We start from the raw sequence: 22,595 nt of genomic DNA, 5'->3' as shown, positions 1-22,595 counted from the left end.
GTTCAAATAGCTGCAGTACTCCGACTTTGCCACAAGGAAAAGTGCGTACGCCTGCTCAGACCCTGACGTGGCGGTAAGTACTTTTCCACGTCAAAGACCGTTTTTATAAATATAAACGTTGCTGTGGATTTTAGCGTACGCACACTCGAAGATCAAATCTGTTCGTACGCACATTTTATAAATGAGGCCCCTGGTCTTGTTAACAAATTATCATGTACAGTATAACACAATTGCACCTTGTCTGACTCCATTGTATTGGCCCTTGATGCTTTTTCACATATTTTTCAGCAGCTTGATCCCACAGTTGTTGACTTATATTTAGAGCATGTTAATGCATGCAATTAATTTGAGAGAGGCGGGGCATAGAGGACCTACAATAATGTACAGTATTTGAAAAATAATGTGTTTTTTGAACATTAAAGCATGTCAACATATTCTGTTACACCAAATACACAAAATAATGATCTTTAAAAAAGCATCATATGACCCCTTTAAAACATGTTTGTTATTATAACTGTTTCATTCTGTTAACATCCGCTGCATGCTCTGTTCCAAAAATGCTTCATACAATACCTGATGTCAGCAGACCCAAAGACAAAAAATTATTGGTTAATTGGCTAATAATAGCTTAATTTCCTGTTCGTTGTCCTATTATAATAATTAAATATGATTGACATGCAGAAAGCACTGACAAAAAAAAAAAAAAGACAGGCTGCTTTTTATATTAAAAGGGCTGAGAGTTTTTATTAGAGGTAGTATGGGCATTTTATGTTAATCATTAAGCAGGAACTACATGTGATAAAGTTAGCTACAGAAAAAAAATGAAATTAACCACAAAATATTATATGCAATGGACAGCCCTATTATCCCTATTGTACACAACAATACTTGAAGGCCCCTCCCCATAGGTTTTCTCTGGTACATTTTTTACATTTACAGAAACTAGGAATGTAGGAATGTCCATAGATAAACAAAAGTTACTAAACTAATTTTCATTATTTTTCATAAATTTCATTAACCGATCAATATTAATTTTACATGACTTTTCCAGTTGTTTGTGATTTGCTTATATATGCAGGCATGTGTATATTTTATACAAAATTTCTATCCAATAAAATATTTTGGAGTTAACTAAAAAAATATATCTATATATTTTCTTTATAAAAATTGCCTTGGCATTTGTATTCATTTATTGACATTCCAGCTCTAGAAATGACACTTTTTAAAATTAGGCTACCTCATACAGTATACAAGATCATGGGAACCCTGGTTCTTTAAGTTGCTTAGGGAGTAAATTTAATAAGAAACATCATTGTTTAGCTTATTTTAAAGCTTGTTTTGTCATATTGGGGCCAGTTTGGGAGTTTTCTGAGGCCCCCTAGTGGGCCCCGGACCCCTGGTTGTGAACCTCTGCTTTATGACACTTAGTTGCTGTTACTAAAAAGATTAAATCTTCATGAGATACTTTTTAGTTATACAATTATTATGCATAACTGCAATATGACCTTCTTACCAGATAAATTAAGCAGAGAAAGTACTTAAACACTACTGGCACATGTGTGGGTCTTCTAATCCTTTTTTTTTTTTCTTTATCGTTTTTAAAGAGCACGAGTTTTGAAATGTTCAAAATTAAAATTTGAATGCAGAGTTCCATACAAATGTTCAAGCATGCATTTCATTGGCCTCACATCACTTTGATTGCAAGTCATTGAAAGCGACCGTACCTCTGATTGGCTACAGTTCTGACCGGATGATTTAAGGGTCCGGTGACTGAGGCAGCCATGCATGAGCATTTGGCGCTGTAAGGGTCAGGTGCTAATGACAGGGGGGATTATATGGCATTAGACATGCAGCACAGCATACAGTGCTACAGCGATCAGTCCCGGCTGAGGGTGAGGATTTCTCTCTTTGATCCTCTCCACTGAACACCTGCCATTTGTTAGCAGCCTGGCTCTTGATTAAGAGTGATGGGTTTCGGGTGTGCGGCTGTTTCACCCATCAGGGTAGCAATCTATTCTGCGGCCGTGTGTAGACTCAGGCCCCCACCTGCCTCCTCCAGACCTTTGGGGCCTTCTCTTGAAACTGCTCTTTGTTTGAATCATTACAAATGAAATGTCATGTAACACCACACAGGAGAAACAGTGGGGGAGACGAAGAGAGAGAGAGAGAGAGAGAGACCAAGGTAGGAGTAAAATGACAGAGACTTTGGGGAGGAACAGTGGGCTGGACAGGTGAAATGGAGAGGCAGCTGCTGCCATGTTCAGTACTCTACAACAAGAAACTGCAGTTTGGTTGAATTATGGGTGACATGTCTAAAACAATTGCTCTTTTATGTATTTAGTGTAATAGACAATTTGGCCTGGATGTTGTGTGTTGTGTATTTAATGACAGTGTACTAAGGTGTTTTTTGTTTGAGAACATCAGAGAGTAGGTTTAGGTGATCTCAGATGGTTGACCCTCTTAAGTGTAGTGCGCATGCTAATGACACACAAGAATCATTCAGGTTTGAAGCCTCTCATGTCCCGATACAATCCCTCCTCCCTCTCACTTCACTTTTTTTGTCTGCTCTTTACTGTCCTATACAGTTAAGACAAAAAGTCTATGAAATAAAATAAAATAAAAAATAAAATGTAGGTTATTCTACTGGAATGATGTATTATAACAATAGCTTAAAGGAATAATTCACCTAATTCACCTACAAATTAATATTCTGTCATCATTTAATGATCCATGAGTCATACAGCTGTTATTTTTTTTCACAAATCTTTTCACAGCTCTTATAGTGATGTTTTTTAAGCCCCAGACCAGTAAATTCTCAAATTAAGGTACAAATCACAGTTGCACTATTATGCTGAACAAACAGTCTCTGGGGCTGAGAAATAGGGAGACAGCACAAGAAAAAAGAGAAATGGACGGAAAATGACAAGAAGGTGCAGGTCTGACATCCAAACAGATTCATGCCCCGGGGCTGGAGAGCCATCACAGCCATCAGAGGTGTGCTACAGCCAGACGGAGCAAATGCATTTTAACAGCATCCTCATCCATGATCCGCCACTGAGATGTCCCTGACTTCTTAATAACTTTCTAGAGGGCTAGTTCTGGTCACCACGGCAATTACCTTTATGTCAAGCCGTAAAAGATATGTCCACCCCAGGGACTGGCAGACAGCTTGCTCCATAATGCTCATTACAGATGAACGTCTAGACCGATTCTTCTCTCACTTTGTGGATGTCATATTGTGACGCTGTCACTAGGCCAGCTTTCGCTGTGGGTGACTGACACATTGTACAATACGTTATCAAATTACAGATATTTTATCAGATTTTTAAACCTTTTAATTTCTTTGATGGTATAGATTGGTTTGACTATACTGTATATGCTGATATCTATGTATACATGTTTTTTTTATTTATATATATATATACACACACACTACTCTTAAAAGGTTTGAGGTCAGTAAGAATTTTCTTTTAAAGAAATTAATACTCATGCATTAAATTGATCACAAGTGACAGGCTGACATTTATAATGTTATAACCGATTTCTATTTCAAATAAATGTGTTCTTGTGAACTTTATCAAATTAACGTACAAACAAAAAATGTATCACAGTTTTAAAGAAAATCATTAAGATGCACAAATGTTTTAGCATTTATAATAAGAGCACATATATTTACTACATATACTAATTTTAAAATAAATATACTTACTAAATACAAATTTACTTCTTACTAATACTTTAATTTACTAATACTTACTAAAACAAATATGTGATTGCACAAGTTTTACTGTATTTTTGATAAATAAATGCAGCCTTGGAGAGTATAAGAGAGTTTCAAAAACATCTTTCAAAACAATCTTACAGATCCCGAACTTTTCAATGGTAGCATACAGTATATAAATTCTTTTTTTAATAAAGATTTAAATACAAAATACACACACACTCACACACATACAGTATGTTCTGTATTGTATATTTATATTATAGATTGGTTAGACTATGTAAAATCTATTGCTGTGGACTATATGGGAACTGTTTGTGGAGTCTTTTTTGTCTAATATTTTATATGTGATTATTTGCCAAAAAAAATCAAGTGACAAATTTATATATTGATTTAAAAAAGGGTTAGGTTTAAAATTTGAAACCATTACAAATATTGTATATATACTGTTAAAAATGATGCCAAACAGTATCTGGAGAGGTTGTCAAACGTTACCTGATCATAGTTAATATGATAAACTGTGGTAATTCTGATAGAACACTTGTGTGAACCTGAGAGGAATTATACAACTGTTGTTTGTGTAAGCAGAAAATGAAAGGAAAATATAATTCTATTACTCTTGACTCTAGCCTGCAGGACAGTACTGAAGTTTAGTTAAAGTCTTAATTAACGTCCTTAGATTTCCCCTCAGCAAACCTTGTATGCCTTACCTCTACCAAAGTCACAGCTTGAGTCCTTCCCTTGAGTTAGACATCAAACATATTACCAAAATACGTGTAGAATAACTGCCACCCTACATGTAGGAAAGAGAGAGAGAGTATGAGTGAGGTAGAGAGGGAAAGGATTGGGACCGATTGTCAGCACAACCTTTTAAGTTTTCCTCTCAAGGCAGTAAAGCGTTTTATTTTGCCTGTGATTCCTCTACTTGTCACAGCAATTTCCCCAGTTGTTCATCATCCTTTAACTGCTTCCACATTAGCATTATCATCTCCTTCCTGCTTCACCTGAAGTTGTCTCTCACCACTATTTCTCTAAATGTGAATGGTATTCATCTTCCCTTGTCAAGTCACTGAGGCCTGTGAAATGAAAAATGAAGAGACTCACAACCAAGAGCGAGAACAGAGATATGAGCGCTCTAGTTTAGTGAACATCGTACAAGACCAGGGGGACTCAAAAATGAATAAATGTTTCATCAAATACAAAAATCTCTATTTCTTTTTTCTCATTTCCATTGAGGGTTATCTTCAATCTTTGTTCAGTGGACTTTCAGACGATGCTGCAAAGTTTCACCTGCAGCCCATAAATTCATTACGGAAATGTACACTGCATTCTTTCTCTCTCTGTTTGTATGTGGAGGTATAGTCTTAATTAAGTTTTGTGAAGAATGATAGATGAACAGACCCCCCAATCCATGGGAGACACATTGATTTCACATTATACAGGGAACTTTCAAATTACTGGGCTATTACTGGCTGTTTGCATCATTTATAATGTTGTGCATGATGTTCTCAAGCTGTTGCGCTATTTGACAACAACATTTTACACCCATTTTAAAGTTTACACAGACAATCAGAAATGTTATTTTGTTTACGTACGATATTTAACCATATTCGATAATGCACAGCCTCTGAAATACTGATACACTCTGGACCATTTTAGATGGAAATGTCTTCATGAATGTAGTCCTTTGCTGACTGAGTTTTCATATGCTGCTGTTAAGCTTACAGCAAAATTAGTAATTATAGAGAAAATACAGGGTTGCTCGTCTGTGCGATTTCAAACAGCCCTACTTTCACATCTGCTTCAGCAAATGATCCTCTCAGCCGTGCCTCAGGATGGCAGCCTGCGCTAATTACCAGCCAAACTAGTTTGGCTTATTTCTACAAATTATTAAGACTTTATCTTAAGTGGACCAGAACTCAATCCTGGAGCAAAAAGGTTATTTGGCACATAGGATCAGCACTGCAGTGTAATGCAGAAATAATTTCATGTTTAACCTTTGCAGATCATTTGGATGTTTTTAAAACATTAAAGGTACAAAAATATAACCAAGACAGTCATTACGTAGAACTATTCATGGTTTATTCATTATTGTTTACAAATTAAAATATTTTAAGATTAACATCATTCCTGTTTAATGCAACCTAAATTAAAGCTATGATTTAGGCAACGATAACAGCTGTGCTAATATTCCAGCAGCATGGCTGTGACATTGCTTTTATAAAACAGCTATAAAGAAAATCATGAAGGTAATATTGAGTAGCTTACATTTTAGACAATATTGACAGCTGTGATGTCTATTTTTACCTCCACCAGTGAGAATAACTGTGGAAGCAAAATCCACTACTTCGTCTCTGAATGAATGATTCAGTGACTCACTCTCATAGACAGCCACTTGATTTATTACTGAATGAATCGGTTGAATGAATGCTTCATTGACTCACTCATAAAGACAGAAATTGTAAAATAGAAATAGCTTTTCCAGATTCAGTCAGACATTGTTCCTGAAGGAATCTGCGTTTTGAACAAATAAGTTGATTAATTCATAAAGACGTGTACGTAACTTATAAGCCTTTAAAGACAGACCTACTGTGAGCTACAGGGTTGTTAATTGATGGCATATGCATTTGTTGAAGCCATCAGTCTGCATTATTTAATTGTGTTTAGAAGTGGAATTCTATAAATACATTTCTACTAATTAGGGAATTGTGACAAGTAAATAATGGCAGCCTACCCACTCCCATGAAACAAGTGAATGATAGAGTCAGTATCAATATTTTAATGCCTAATACACATATTTTGCAATAAACATTCACCTCATAGCTGGTTGATTTGGGTCATGGCTTATAATCTTCTTAAAATATTATTTTTTAAAAATCTCAATGGGAAAAATTTATGGGCAAAATAATTCTGGAACCAAGGCCAAGGAAAGTGGGCATGCACCGTTGCACTTTACAATTGTATAATAAAGATATGTATAGGCTATAGATGTTGTATATAATGTTGCATATAGTATTGTGGATTCTCATGTTTGTGCGTTTGTGCTTTTCGCAGTGTTGTTGGAACGTCACATGCAGAAGAGTCCATATTCCAGAGGTAGGGCTCGTGGACTGGGGGGAGGCTGAAAACGAGGACCACCCCTCCCCCAAAAGCGCCAGCCCCCGCGTTCTTAACCCCCTGCGCCTTTTCGCCCGGGGATCCCCTGGGTTCAAGAGCAACAGGAGGGAGATTACATATTTGGAAAACATCGAGGACTCTTGGGACTGGTTATCTAACCAGACAGATGTCAGAGAGGCGCAGAGCAGGACTAAACGCAGACCCATCGTGAAAACGGGCAAGTTTAAAAAAATGTTCGGCTGGGGTGACTTCAACTCCAACATCAAAACTGTGAAACTCAATCTCCTCATTACAGGCAAGATAGTGGACCACGGCAACGGCACGTTCAGCGTTTATTTCCGCCACAACTCCACGGGCCTGGGGAACGTCTCCGTAAGCCTGGTGCCGCCTTCCAAAGTGGTGGAGTTTGAGATCGCCCAGCAGTCCACCCTGGAGACGAAAGACTCGAAATCTTTCAACTGTCGTATCGAGTACCAGAAAACAGACCGCAGCAAAAAGACTTCACACTGCAGCTATGACCCGTCCAACACGTGTTACCAAGAATCCACCCAGAGCCATGTGTCCTGGCTCTGCTCAAAGCCCTTCAAAGTCATATGCATCTACATCGCCTTCTACAGCACTGACTATAAACTGGTGCAGAAAATCTGCCCCGATTACAACTATCACAGTGACACGCCGTACGCATCCACGGGTTAAGATACAGTCCATCCTAGACAGTGAGAACGGTCAACCTCATTTTCACCGTGTGTTTCATCTGATTTAGAAGCAATTAAAATAAATCCAGATGTTTCGCATTAGGCTACACTACTGGCATCGCCTATTGTGATACGGCAGTCACGACGTTTGATGGCAAAATAACTGATCGGCACTTTTGTTTTTGGCTTTAAACGTCTCACATCCATCCCACGGTTCGAGTTCCATTGGGAATTTGTTTTCCGAAAACAGACCATCTTTCACTACTTGTCAAGCTAATAAATCACAGACCTACAGAGGATAGATTATACGTGAAACACCTTTTTATTGTGAGGTTTGTGTGTGTGCGTTAGTGTGTGCGTGTTTTATTGAGCAATGTGGCCTCTTGTTCAGCACTAAATTGTTTGAAGCATTTATGCAGTTGTCAAGATAAGTGCGAACGGGTTAAATCATTCAGCAAAGACATCACTTACAAATTACTCTTAGTTGTTTCGCATTTCACAAAAGATCTATGTGTGAATTGAGATTTGTGTATAATTTCAAAGAGTAATTTGCCATGTCTCACGAGAGCACAATTCATTGGACAGGTGGATTTAGTGAATCTGGCAGCCGGTTAACAACCCTTTGTCATGGTCTCGCCACAGAGATCCACATTTGCAGGCTCTAATTAACATTAATTATAGTGGGAAATTTCACTTACAAACCATGACAGAGGGGCCCGGAGCCAAAAACTGAAATTTAGCATGTCAGTCATGTAGCAAACCTCTATTCAAGCCAGTGACTTTGGACTGGAATCAAACTCTTTCGTGTCAAAGTGAAAAAGTGTCAGGAGTAAATACAGACATTTATGCAAATGCACATGAGGGTAAATTAATACAATTTGCGAGTCTACCTTGTATTGAGTCTTTCATAATTTAAAACAGTATATGGAGATCATTTGAAGGAATCATTTTTGTTTGCACATTATAGTCTAAATGTCAGTGTGTCACAATGAACCAGCTGAAATGCCATAGTCTGATAATCAGAACTGGAATTCTCAGGTTCCATTTGTGCGTGTACCAAACAGATTATTTTCCCATATCAAGGGTGACTGATCTAGATCGCAGTTCTGCTCAAATTGAAGAATCAGATGGATAATTAATTGTACTGATACTCTAATTGTCTTGCCACATGAACATTCACATCAAGAACATGTCGATACAAAGATAGCTGTTTATAATTGGTATTTAGTTTAAAATCCTGCGTGCAATTTTGTGAATAGTGTATAAATGTGACTCTAAAACCGTGTGTATTTTGCCTTTAAAGGATGAATTTGTTTCTTTAATCTAGCAATCCAGCATTGATCAATTTTCCTACTTTTGGTGTTTGACCGTTATATCAAGTAGATGTAGAGTTGAACCATCTAGCTTGTCAGTTTTATTTTTTTTTAGCAAATTGTATGCTTTATGTTTGTCTTCAATATCTGTAAAACACAAAAAAAAATGCTCAAGGAAAATACCTGAGCTTCCAGCTTTTTTTAAACCCTCTATGGTATGCATTCGCGCTGATTTGCTATGAAACAATTTTTGCTCAACAATTATTAGTAAATTTCACAAAGACATTGCAAGTAACACATAGAAATAAATTATTTTTAAGTAAAAAAAAATCTTTACAGTGTGGATAATTTTTTCTTTGATTATTAGACTCGTGTTTCTTTTATAAATCGTTGCACACCTTTATTATTTATACTTAAATATTTCCCTAAAAACAAGTTTGTTCTATTTCAATAAAGCAATTTATAGAGCACTTCGATGTGCCTCTCTCTGGGTGAGAATATCAAATGTCACGTGGCTTAAAAAGACTATATTGTTGGTTTCTTTTTAAAATGTCCTTTATTTCAAACACTGTCATAGTTAATTTTTTCAGTGAAGGAAAAATTATGCTGCCATAGAGGGTTAATTTATTGCTTTTATTCAGTATGTCTGTCACAGATTTAAACATGAAGCATATCCAGACAGTATATGTGAGATTTGTAGTGAAACATCTGCATATCTGCCGTCGTTTTTATGACCGCATAAAGCACTGATTCTTCAGTCAGTAAAATATCCTGCAAAATCACATTACCTCTGGATAAAAACATTACATCCTGTGATGTGTTGCATTTCATCAAGCTCTAATACATGATCATATTCAATAAAAAGCTTTCTGATGTATAGACCCGTGTTACATTAGTTTATGTGCATATGAAAACGATGGACTCTTCCTCAAATGTGAACCTTTTGTTTCTTTCCGAATGGATTGTCATGTTTTTGGCTTTCAACATAGACGGCCTCCCACCATCCGATTCACGCAGAACAAAAGAAAAGAACAAAAGACAAAACTGAATTGCCCTATGATGGAAAAAAGAACAACTGTATGAATTCGCAATGTCTCATTAGCTCAGTGGTGCACTTAAAAATTGTCTTCCAGATAGACAGGAGTGGGAGAGAGGTTTTCTAATAGTGAGATGTTATCACAGAGTTCCCTAGGAGCCGCAGAAAACGGTCGGCATGAAGCGGCATGTTGGCACGGGAAAAAGATGTGTGTTTGATAGCTCGGATTACGGACTGCATGCTGTTCGCTTTAATTAGCCCTGATTTCCCATCATGGAGGGTGCGAGAGCAATACGTTGCAACTGCTGCAGAGATCACAATGGTCGCGGTACCACAACTTACGTTGCAGTTACAGTGCCAGCAACAATTGTGCTAATGCTAAGTTTAGTGTTTAAAATAACACTGCGATGTTTAATCAATCACAAAATGACTATTATGTTTAGCAAAATGCAATTTGCAGTTGAGCTTGATGGCCGGTTGTTCTTATATTGTTCTTTTTGCCCATTTCATCACCTCTTTTCACCTTCTTGAAATGTGTTAAACACAAATAACCAAAGCAAAATGTCAAAACATTAGTCATTTTGCAGGTGACATTTCACTTCTTGCTAAACATAATAACTATAACAAACTCCTCAGGATGAGATCATGAAGTAAAACACTGCCCTTACTGAAAAAATATATATTATTTATATAATAAGCCATATATAATAGTAGTATAACAAGATATTTATACATATGCCAAAAAAGAGAGGGAAAAAATCAGTACAGATGGCTGTTAATTAGTGGGAAACTGCCAATTTAGAGACTACTTCAGTAAAAATTATATGTAATGTAAATGTAATATACTGTATATACCATTCAAAATTTAAGATTTAAAAAGAAAAAGAAATTAATACTTTTAATTAGCAAGGATGCATTAAACTGATCAAAAATGATAGTAAAGACAATGCTACAAAAGATGTCAAATTCTGTATTTTTGATCTTTCTTTTCAAATAATCCTGAAAAAGCAACTTCATTTAACATTAATAATATGAAATGTTTTTTGATTATTGATTTCTGATGGATCATGTGACACTGAAGACTGGATGCTGAAATTTAAGCTTTATCATTGCAGGAAATAATTACATTTCAAAATATATTAAAATATTTTGTAATCAATGATTTTACTGCTTTTATTGTAGTCTTCGTGAGCAAAACAGACTCCCTAAAAAATTAAATTAAAAAAAATTCAGACCCCAAACTTTTGAATGGAAGTATATTATATAAACCATACATAAAACACCACTGAATGCTGAAAAACTTTTTAATGAGTTAATGCAGGCAATATTTTTTTAAAGTCAGTATAGCATGACACAATGTAGAGTCCTCTTCCAAATCACTGTCAGTTCGACTGTAACGCCACAGCTCAAAACAACAAAACTCTGATAGACCGAGGACAATCAATCTATCTGTAACTCCCAATCACACATTCATCAATCCATCCATATGACATGCACAGTAATGCCACACTCTGATGCTCAGCATCCAAACATTTCCTGATCACAGAGGACAATGTGTTTGAAGATGGATTGTCTAGTCCAATCAGGTTACACAAATGCATTATGGGCCAGACAACTTCAAACTACTCGTCTGTATATGGCAGACCAATTCAAGGGAAGCAACACTATTGTGTCTAAAAATGTAGTCGTTTGTAAAATTGTGAATACATGACACTTTGAATGTTTTCACAGGTCAAGGGGCAGGACACAAACAATAATTTGGTTAAACCGTGTCTTTACATAGAAATCGTGCCATCAATATGGGGCATAGCTATCTTTTCAAAGTGTAAAGAAATGACCTTGCACTCATTGTGTTAACATTTATTTAATGTCTAGTCGCACAACTAAAGGAATATTTAGTTGTAAATATTTAAATTAATATTTAAAGGAACATTAGGAATATATACTATTTCCCATGGATCGAACTCCTGACGCATTCCTAGGAAGTGCCATATAAAACAGCGAGACTTTGGGAACTAGTGCAACAGGGAAGAGGCCTGGTCTCATGGGACAAGGCAGGCACAGAGTAGAACTGAGAGAATTCAAATACTTCACACAAGAGTCATGGCAGATAGTTTAAGGCTGTTTGAAGTGACAGAAAGATTCACAAAATAAAGCTCAGATGCCAAACCCATCGCTCAGGAAGGGTGTGAACAGCTTTCGCAGCCATTTAGAAGCCAGCCTGTCCCAGTCACGTGCTGTCGGTTTGGATGACAATGGGATAGAGTCTAAACTCCGCAGTTTTCTGGCTTTTGCCCCAGGACAGGCTCAAGAGAGCAGCGGGAACGTCATCACGACTGTTTTAGGCGCTTCCTGGGCAGACCGAAGTGGGGGCACTGTGCTGACGCGAGCGCGCGGAAAGCCTCCGCCACTAAGTGAGGATGAGACTGGATCATTGACTTCCAGCCAGCGGTCTCCATTATGTCCGTGGCGTGACTGTCAGGAGAGGGTGAAGACGTTTTAGTATTAACACAAGACACATTAAAAATCGATAACAGCAATGTGGATTAATCCAGGCTAATGGAGTAAAAAAATAAGGTAAGAGAGGCTCGATTCAATGGTGCATATGGGAGATTCAAGCAACTATGTCTATTTATACAAAAGACCATTTTCCTCCAAATAAGCATGCACTAATGCAGGAGTTATTGCCGTTCTGAAGAGTATGATCGGCAGGGCGCCAGGGATCTATAATAGTGACTTTGTGATATGTTTATAATGCAGGAATGTTATCTTCCTTGACGTTTCAGACAGTCGGAGTCTATTAATAACCGGTATCAGGAGATATGCGGGCTGTGGCTACCAGCCAAGCAGCTCAGGCTGCCCAGAACCTAAAACAATGAATTCTAATGCATCTAAGAGAGTAGATAAGAGCTCAGTATTAATCTTGTGTCACACATATCAGCTAATTACATACTTGCTATTCCAGTTTTTCCCATCTTTACAGCCCAGCTGTCGGAGGACACTGCACCTATGGATAAGATAGAAGAAAAACACTCTCATTCTCAGGCTGGTAAACAGCCATGGCAGCAGGAATTTATCAAGCAGAGTTTCTTTGGCGCAGCTTGCCTGTTGATAAAATCTATGGCCTGTGCTTTGAGCTGCTCTGCGCTGTGCAAGTCGGCCAGGATGAGGGTGTCTGCCACGTTCTCCACCGAGAGGCCGTTGCAAAGGGCTTCCTCACACATGACCTTTAAGCGCTCCAGAGCGTACTGAGAGAACGACACGCATGACTTATACAATACAACATTCAAAGGTTTGTGATGCCATTTAAAGCTTTCGCTCACCCAAAAATGACAATTCTGTCAGCATTTGTTCACCTTCATGTTGTTCCAAACCTGTATGACTTTCTTTCCTCCATACAACACAAAATAATACATTAGTAATCATTTATTGGTCAATTTTCTGAAGGCTTTAATCTTCAAAAAGGAAAACGCACCATAAAAGCATTACTGAAATAGTCCATATGACTATATTCTGAGAGAAACAGAGCAAAATCTTTCAAAAGTCTTTATTCAATGAAAATCTAGCTCACCCTGGTGCATTCACGAAAGCAGTAGTGACATCTAAATTATTCTTTAGTGAATCACTTGGCTTCAGTGACCAGTACAAAATGTCTTTCCACACGAAGAAGAAAAAAAAAATCAATACAGGTTTAAAACAACATAAGAATGAGAAAATTATGACAATTCCACTTTTGGGTTTACAAAAAATGTAAAATCACATAATTACCACTTTGGCTTCTAAAAAAATACATATACACTACCTTCAAAAGTTTGGGGTCAGCAAGATTTGTTCAAATGTATTTTAAAGAATTATCTTATGCTCACCAAGTCTGCATTTATTTGATTAAAAACGCTATAAAATTAGCAACATTGTCCAATATTACAATTTAAAATAACGGTTTTTATTCCAGTATATTTTTTTTAGGATTCTTTGATGAATAGAAAGTTTGGCTTTTTTTTTTTAAACAAGTAAGTACTGTGTCACTTTTGATTAATTTAATTCATCGTTGCTGAATAAAAGTAATAATTTTGTACCTTTGAATGGTAGTGTATCCCCAGATGGCAAACATTTCTCTTATTAAAAAAAAAACCCACATCAACGGATGCTTAAAATTCAAGTCAATGTATTTAACGTTATTTCATGATTTAATAAAACTTCACTTACTTTATCCGCTGCGGCTAATAAACTATCAGCCATTTTCTCTAAATTTGGTGCTTTTCCTGTGTATATGAAGCCCATCATTTCTTTGAAAACCTCCGGTTCAACATCACTGATGTCAACTCGGTTCTGCAAGAAAACAAAGCAGCTTATGAACTTGTACGCTGCATAACGGCAAACGTATCTAAACCAATATCGCAATATAAAAAGAGCATCCAATGCATACCTTTTTACTTTCCTCCATTTCATGTTCAAACATGGCATTAAAGACCGGTGATCTCGCTGTCAAGAAAGCAATAAATCTGTCAGTCACATTATATGAGCGTCTCTTGATATGTGGTCACAGTAAAAAAAACAAAAAAAACACAAGTGTCCAGTTTTCATTAGATTATTTCTGAACTGTAAGTCAATCTACACAGGCAAAAAGAAACAAAAAGGCAGAAGTCACATTCATGAATGTGTCGTCCTTTGAGGACATTAGCGGTGGATCACACTGTGGATTTTCAGTGATGAATCTAGATCTGTCATATTGAAGAATTACGACCTCAGAAAGCAAAAGAAAAAAACACTACCACCAAGGTCACACAAACTGTCTCCCCACACACAAACACAACCCCTCAGAAGGGTGGGTGCTGAGCTAGCGTCGCTGGGATGAGAGGAGGACATGGAGCTGATGTCGTCAGCAGGGTTGGAGGTCTGGATTAGACTCACCTGCCAGGATGGATTTGTGGGCTTTGAACTCCTGCCCTCCCACATATAGAGTGCAGTCCGTGAAGCGTGAGCATTCCCACAAGTTACCCAGGTCATCGGACAGCTGGCACTCCGGAACCTTCAACATGTTCATGTTGGACTGTCCGGAGATGTTCACAGAGTCCTGGACAACACTTACCTAATTAACACACATTACAAGTCCAATTAAACCACTTGGTCTGGCTATGCAATGTGATTCACTGAAAAGTCATCATACTGTTCTGTTATGTATTATAGCATGTTTTTTAATGCATATATTACGCATGTTACCTTGCAGTTAGGGCTGCAAATCAATATTGCAATATGGCTTAGTTTGATTCATTAAATAAATATACAGTATGCTTTACCAGTGTCTGTCTGTCTGTCTATCCATCTATGTACCTACCTACCTATCTATCTATCTAGCTAGCTATCTATCTAGGTGATGCCACTTTTTTCCCCATTATGATGCAGTGCAGTCCTATATGCAAGATTCATTTACTTCTCTGAACGGTGTAAAAGTGTGTTATGGCAAATCTGACTGCAACCAAATGAAAGCAATGATGACATCCATGACAAAACATGACCTCAAATGCTAGACTGCTTAAAATAATTATTTTGAGCAAACTATTGCTTTATGTGACTGCAACAGCAATGGAGACTGGCCAGTGAAAATGCAGATCTTATTAAGTAAGTACTAATTGACTAAGTGCTCCTATTTATACATTCTCTGTATACAATGTTGACAAACTCATTTAGAGTACTAGCAATCTGGCCCGCTACTAAAATATTCAAGAGTGTTGAGCAAAATGGAGGTGAATGAAAGAGGAAAAAAAACTTTCATGCAAAATGAAAAACAACTTGCAGCTATCAGAAACTCAGCTGATGAAAGCATCCTGCAGTTGTTTAATAGTTTTTCCGGTAATAATCATCTACAAAAACTGTCCAATTAATGAGGGAAAACATATCTGCAATTTGCATTTAGTTTCAACTTTGCCTTGTGATATTGCCAATTTCCCTGCAAATATTAAACCCTGCAGCGGATCTCAACAGGCATGTCGGCTATTTTTCAAGCAAGACTCATAATTGTGTTACAGTGAATTCATTTGACAACCCATTTCATTTGCCGCTCTAGGTGACGTCTCTATCCTGCTACGTTCTGAAGAGAAGGGCGAGCTGTCAAACGGCTACTAGCATATTCATACAAACGGATCAGAGCGTGCTACGTGCAGGAAATTCAATCTGCAATCCACTTCAGAAGAGAAAAACACATTTTGCATGTTCCACATTTCCATGTTCTATGGAAAAAAATCTATAATAAATAACCCCAATGACCATGTCAGTGTAACTAAAAGCCAGAAGTAACTCTGGATTAAGCAAATGTCAAAAGATTTGTTCTGCAAATGAGACAAACAAGAATGTCTGAGATGATAAAAAAAGAAATATTTAGTTAAAAAAGCAAGTGTAAAGTTCTTAGAAATGTAATATTTGAATTTGTATGAATTCTTTGTTGATTTCATATTTAAACACTCACACTGCTATGACACAGTGGACAGTTGGACCAATTTCACGCATTTTTGACCTCACAGAAAACAATCTATTATTGCATAACACCTAAAAACGCTTTAAGATAAATAATGCATTTTAAAATGATTAATCAGGTGGGGCTGATCCAAACCAATACATTCATGTATGGAAGGTTTGAGTTTGAGGTACCGGACAGATCATGAAGTGAATGCATACTTGCCTCACAAAATAACGTGAGTTTATCATCTGGTAGCAGCCCATTTGCTTCATCAAGCAGAAAATCTCTCCTAATAAATTTTTTGAAGCCCCAGTCTTTGCCTTGGACGAACCTATAGGCTCTTTGGCTTTCTGCATTGGGTAGAGAAGTAAGCGGTAAGTAAGTCCAAACCAAACCAAAAGCAATCAGCCAATAATGACTTAAGTTCAAGACACTTGACATTACAAATCTATGCAGGACTAAAAACAACATGGCTCCAATCATTTGTTTTTCTAATTAAAGGCAAAGGCAAAGTTCTCACCCATAGCTTTTGTCTCCTCCCGTTTAGCGTTCAGTAAAGAAAACTTGAACTTGGCTCTGACTTCACTTTTTGGACAACTAACTAGTAGCAAATATAGTGATAGATAATCTTTACTTTCATCATCGAGTCCCTTCGGATTGACCCGTAGGCACCTGAAGATGGGCAAAGATGCCAAGAGATAAAGATGTTTTATGGGAATGACAACATTATAACACACACAAACATATGCATAGGCTCCTCACCATTTCATCTTATCATTAGGCCCTGAGGAGAAGGTAGAGCTCTTCAATACTTCACCCATCTCTTCTCGACAGAAGCTGAAGTTGTTTATGGTCCACATGTAGGAAAATTTCACTACCTTGACCTACAAGATCATCAAAGATTACCATCAGTGAAAACTGATAACCGTCAACAAACATACCGATGTGCAGTCAATCCTAGAGAACAACACGCCAAATGCCACAAGAACAAATGAACAGGCAGCTTTCCACTTCAAAATGTGACTTTTTACTAACATCTTATTCATTTGTAAGCAACTAAATGGCTCCTGTTCAACTTTGCATTGCATTTGCCTGAGGTTAAGTCTTACCCGTCGGAAATTTGTCTCAGTATCATTTTACCGTATCTGATAAACCAGCATGACCACATTATGATGACTGCTTGAGTTTCATTATCACTTGCACAATAAAGTGTCACCCGATCTACTTTAATACACTGATTGCCCTCCATTAGATCAAACTGTGCACAGCGCCATAACAAGCAAGAGATCAAAACATATGCATTTGCTCAAGCTATACTTGTCATATTAGAGAGCCATATTAAGACTGAAAGAATGGTCAAATTTCAAGCCAAGTCAAATTTATTAGCACAGCGCTTTTCACAATTATTTTAAAGCAGCTTTACAGAAATCATAATGTTTTTAATATTTTAATATTCTTCATATTACTCCATTCCTATATAGTATTAGCAGATTAGTGCTGGGCAATAACATAGTTTACATTTTGCAACTATACAAGAAATCAAGCAATTAAGGTTTTCTATATAGTACATATCACCCTATGTGAATACGCATAAAGTTGGACATACTTACATTACCTACATTATATAAAGAGTTGGGCGATAACATTTTGCAATGCAATAGAAACATTTGCTATACCATATATAATCGCTTCATGTGAGTGTACTGTATTTATGTGGATGAAGCTGTATGCAACATATATCCAACTTTATATACACGCATAGAGCTGTGTGATAATGCAGTTTACATTTTGCAATGATGTAAACAATCACTCAGCCGAGATCTGTATAAATAGCTTCTAAAATACTTCAGCAAAGCCTGTACATGATTGCCTGAGCCGTCAGTCCATCTCACCTGGGTATAGCACCAGCTCTCTGCCACAGGCCCACTGGACATCTCCCCTGGAGGAGGAGGGGTTGGGACCCCTGACATGGCCAGCTTACTCCCCACTACAAGAAGCGCTGACGGTCCCAAAGCTTTCACCACTTAACCTTTATGGAAACACAGAGCAAAGGCATCATTTAAGAAAAATAAACGGCAGCAATTTCTGCCTCTCCTCCTGACCTGAAAATATCAAATCTTTGACTTTGCCATCAGCAAGCCATTTTGTGGTCAAATGAGAATCATTGCTAACCCCAACTCAGGGCACAGAATCTATCAAAACGCTTTTAGGTATCAAAGTGGAGGACGGAAATAAAAGAATATAAGCTTTATGAAACCTATAACACCGGAAGTGTGCAATATCACAAACCAGTGTGACAGAACATCATCACAAAAATGTGTTTTAAACCCATGAAAATGCTTACGAGAAACTATCACTCTAAATATAGCTGTGCTTGATGCCAAAAAACATCAGAATCACTTAAGTCCAATGTAGTCACTAAATGGCTTGTTGGCACAGGCCTGATAGGCAGGTCTGAACTTGCCCTGGTTAACAAGGTATAGTCAAGGCAAGGGCACATTAGATGTATTTTGGTAAACCAACAGACAAATCCACCTGACTATATTTCACTTTTAACTAAACACACAAAAAAACTTTACAGAAAAACCATCCTCCGACTCACCTAAACTTGAGTAAATATCTTGAATTTCATTTCTTGATGCCATTGTACACATGTATCAGGTAAATACTGAAGAAACAAGTTTGTTTTACTGTGACATTACAGCATGATCCAAGGGCTCCTCATCCCAACCTGTGAATATAAATACATATCTATCATATGAAACACTTTGCCATTTCAATCCTCTCATAAGCATTCATTAATCCCTAATTAATTAAAATAAGATCAGTACTTCATGACATTATCAGGACAGACAGTAACTGAAATCACATTTGTAAATTAAAAAATAAACAATGGCATAAATAATGGCAACATTCACAGTTATATGACTTCTGAATAACATTGGTTGAACTCTAGACTGTCATTATGATAAACATCATTACGATATTTACAACATAACTTAAGTTCAGTGAGTTCAAATCCGGAATGAATGCTCCTAAATTGAGTTGACAACCAATTTAACTCAGGCCGCTGAAATTAAAATGTTTACTTTACCCATAACAATTTAAATTTTTGTGTTGTTCAGTTATGTGCTTGTGTTTAAATCAGATTGTTTTCTGGGCTTGGTCAATATGGCAAAAGAAACTGGTTAACTTAGCCATAATGCAAACACAAAATATGAAAAGAATTGTGTGGTCAGCTTCTACGGTTTAATTTTTCATTGGCTACATATCATTAACTGAAAGTCCAGTATATTAATGAAACAATCTAGTTTTTTAGGGACAAAAGGAATCAAGTCTTTTGTTTGAGCTAGTCAGATTCTTGTCGGCTAGTTGGCTATGTGGTTAGCAAGCTAAACTATATCCACAACACTGACAAAAGTAGATCAGTTAAAGCACAAACCTTTTCTCGTCATTCTGTCAATACTGTTAAATTCAAGGTTCGGGCGGTCCTTGTGGATCTGCTAAGTTTAATAGGCACTATTTAAGACTGAAGTGTATTTGTGTCTTTTCAAAAGCAGCTCTTTTGTGATACTGTGATAGTAGCTTGCAGTGTGCTGCTTATCCTGCCAATGAAGGAAGCGAAAGCACAGCGTGTGAGCAGACGTGGCCGCGCTCAACTCAATCCTGTGGCTGTACGTAATTCCGCCAACCGGGGGAGCGCCTCGGCCCAAGCAACACAACACAGATACTAACTGTGTCGATTAAAGAGTGCAAAGAGTTAACAGAGTGCAGGCACGTTACGGGATGAGCAGGAATAATATACATCTTTCCCCATAGAAATAAATATGGTGAAAGCGTATATCCCGTTTTTGTTAAAATAATGGTAAAAAAAAATTGCAGTAGGCTAGCCTATATATAAAACTTAAGCTATAGGCCTATATATCTCTCAGCTCTTACCATTAGTCAGTTATGATTGGCTCCAAATAGCAAGCGTTGAGAAAAGTAACACTTCCCCACAACGACGTTTTAACATTTGTCCACACCACATGTATCTATTTATCTAGCCTACTCAAAAAATATAGAAATAAAGTTAAAATAAAGAAAGAAAGAAAGAAGAAAAATAGACATTTACATAAAAAGTGACATACAAACAGTAAAAAGTTAATGAATAATAACACATTCTACAGCAGCTTAATATTGTTTTGCTTAACTTCTGCCTTCAAAAATAGATAAATAAATAAATAAATAAATAAAGGCTTATTAAGCCCATATTTACATTTAGGTATTTAGCGAAAAGAACTAGCAGAAACCTTTTGTATATGTATGCACAGCATGTTGTCACACTATGGCCTGGTTTCACAGACAGGGTTTAGACTAAACCAGGATTAGGCCATAGCTCAGTTAGGACATTTAAGTAATTTTTATAAACATGCCGTAGAAAAAACATTACTGGTGTGCATCTTGAGACAAAACAAAGGCACTGATATATTTTAAGACCAGTCAGTGCAAGTTTCTTTCAGAAACAGCTCAGAATTACATTTTAGTCTGGGACTAGGCTTAAACCTTGTCTGTGAAACCGGGGTATATGGGGTAGGTTGTCACAAGGTAACCTGCCATTTCACTTTTCAGCAAGAATTAAAAATTAAAAAAAATTTAAAACAAAAATAATTGTTGTAACTGCAGAATGTGTTATATTTTAATAAACAGTATACCGTAATTTTAAAGATAATAATAATAACAATAATAATAATAACAATAATAATAATAATACGTTTTATTTATATAGCGTCTTTCCAGATAACAAGATAACTACTGGGAAGATAACATCCAACAGTAATACAGAGGATAACATCAAACAATAATACAGGAAATAATGAGAACACCGGACATCAGAGAAGTAATATGTAGATAGGACAGATGAAACAGAAATCAACTGTGATAACTTGAGGTGATAACTCGTGAAAAATATTATTGCCCTCCGAAAATAATTCAGCCTTTTAGTTAAAAGATACCTTGTAACTGATCCTTCGCAAAGACCTGCCAGTTTTGTGGCTCTTTAATGTGTCGTGACAGATCGCTGTAGCGTCTCAGTTCAAGTGGCACGTGAACCGATCATCTCTTTCTGTTTACTAGTTATAGCACGAAATAAACATGAATGAACATCAGAAGGTATCTTGTTTCATCCGTGGAAAGACGCGTTCAAGTTCAAGTCCACCAACATTAATCTATACTCTCCTGTCTGGTTTGTTTGTTGGACAAAAATGGCAGATTCAGCTTATGATTGGTCAGATTGCCTGTCAAGGTCTTTGTGGAACCAAAATGGTTCCTTTATGGCATTGCTTTGAAAACCCCCTTTTTTTATAACCTTTTGTGCAACTGAAAGGTTTCACGGATGATAAAGGTTTTTCAGGGAACCATCAATGCCAATAAAGCACCTTTATTTTTAAAGAAGCATATAGCACAATTTTGGATACATACTGTATATAATGTTGATAATGTGCATCAGAACATGCATCATCTGTTTTGAAAGCAAAACAAGCAGCATAAATAATCTCTGCTTGTGTGGCAAGTTCTGCTTTGATTGCCAGTAGTTGAGTGCAGATGACTCTTTCCTCACGCTGTCCTCCGCAGTGCTCTGAACTCTGAAGTCATTCTCCTGACAAACAAAAAGGAGCTTTGGGTAAGCCACTCTGAAACAATGCGCTGTGATTATACCCTGGAGGCCTGTGATAACTAATTCCCATTCACATCAGCATGGAAGTGTCTCACTGCTGAAATGATACACCATTTTCACATGGGTTTCATGGTTTCCAAAGCTAGTGTTTCATGGTTAATATGCCCTGATCATGAGGTTGAGTTCTTTGTTAACTGTGAATGGTAAAGACATTACATTTTGAGAGCGAACTGAAATTTAGAGACGTCTGTTCTCCATTTCATCACAGGCTGGACAAAGTCCTAATAAAATTACCACCAGCTGACAGCAAAGACTTGGAAATATTGATTCCACACTATGCACATTATACATCGCCTGTGAAAATTAAATTTTTTTTAGCTCAATGAATTTAAAAGATTCTCAAGATATGGAAGAGTGAAAAAACATTTTGCATTCATCAACACCTCCAGAATGATGGTTAGGCAGTATCCACAAATAATATACAGTTGCAAACTGAAAACAAGTGCAAATCAGAGCAATAGAAATGAAGAATAATGTCTTAATTGCACAGCTCAGCCATTCTCTTCTGAACACTTAGCATATTGAAATGAAGATCTTCTGCTG

At 37.0% G+C, this 22,595-nt stretch overlaps 2 protein-coding genes across 3 annotated transcripts in view; one reads left to right on the top strand and one right to left on the bottom strand.

Annotated features, from left to right (window-relative positions):
* Positions 1–8,962, top strand: part of LOC107751612 (neurexophilin-2-like) — a 15,539-nt gene extending 6,577 nt beyond the window's left edge. The window contains exons 3-4 of one of the 2 annotated variants that reach the window (XM_016567354.1): positions 6,776–7,055; positions 7,134–8,962. In XM_016567354.1, the coding sequence (XP_016422840.1) occupies positions 6,776–7,055; positions 7,134–7,534 (681 nt within the window). In that variant the 3' untranslated portion in view covers positions 7,535–8,962. Of the gene's footprint in view, positions 1–6,775 lie in introns of both variants that reach the window. The other variant, XM_016567353.1, reaches the window with a different exon arrangement.
* A 2,128-nt stretch (positions 8,963–11,090) lies between these two features.
* LOC107751611 (speckle-type POZ protein-like A) lies at positions 11,091–19,907 on the bottom strand. The gene is made up of 12 exons (XM_016567352.1): positions 19,779–19,907; positions 18,939–19,067; positions 18,229–18,365; positions 17,099–17,220; positions 16,857–17,008; positions 16,559–16,686; positions 14,794–14,971; positions 14,309–14,364; positions 14,089–14,211; positions 12,988–13,130; positions 12,836–12,889; positions 11,091–12,357 (listed from the first exon to the last, which is right to left on the bottom strand). Exons 3-12 carry the CDS (start codon positions 18,304–18,306, stop codon positions 12,213–12,215), a joined length of 1,179 nt encoding a protein of 392 aa, XP_016422838.1. The 5' UTR covers positions 18,307–18,365; positions 18,939–19,067; positions 19,779–19,907; the 3' UTR covers positions 11,091–12,212.
* Between the last annotated feature and the right edge of the window lie 2,688 nt (positions 19,908–22,595).

Source organism: Sinocyclocheilus rhinocerous, unplaced genomic scaffold (assembly GCF_001515625.1).
Source record: "Sinocyclocheilus rhinocerous isolate Xijiao unplaced genomic scaffold, SAMN03320098_v1.1 scaffold4820, whole genome shotgun sequence".
Classification (NCBI taxonomy): Eukaryota; Metazoa; Chordata; class Actinopteri; order Cypriniformes; family Cyprinidae; genus Sinocyclocheilus; species Sinocyclocheilus rhinocerous.
Note: the sequence above shows the minus strand (reverse complement) of the source record. Positions and strands in the feature narration are given on the sequence as shown.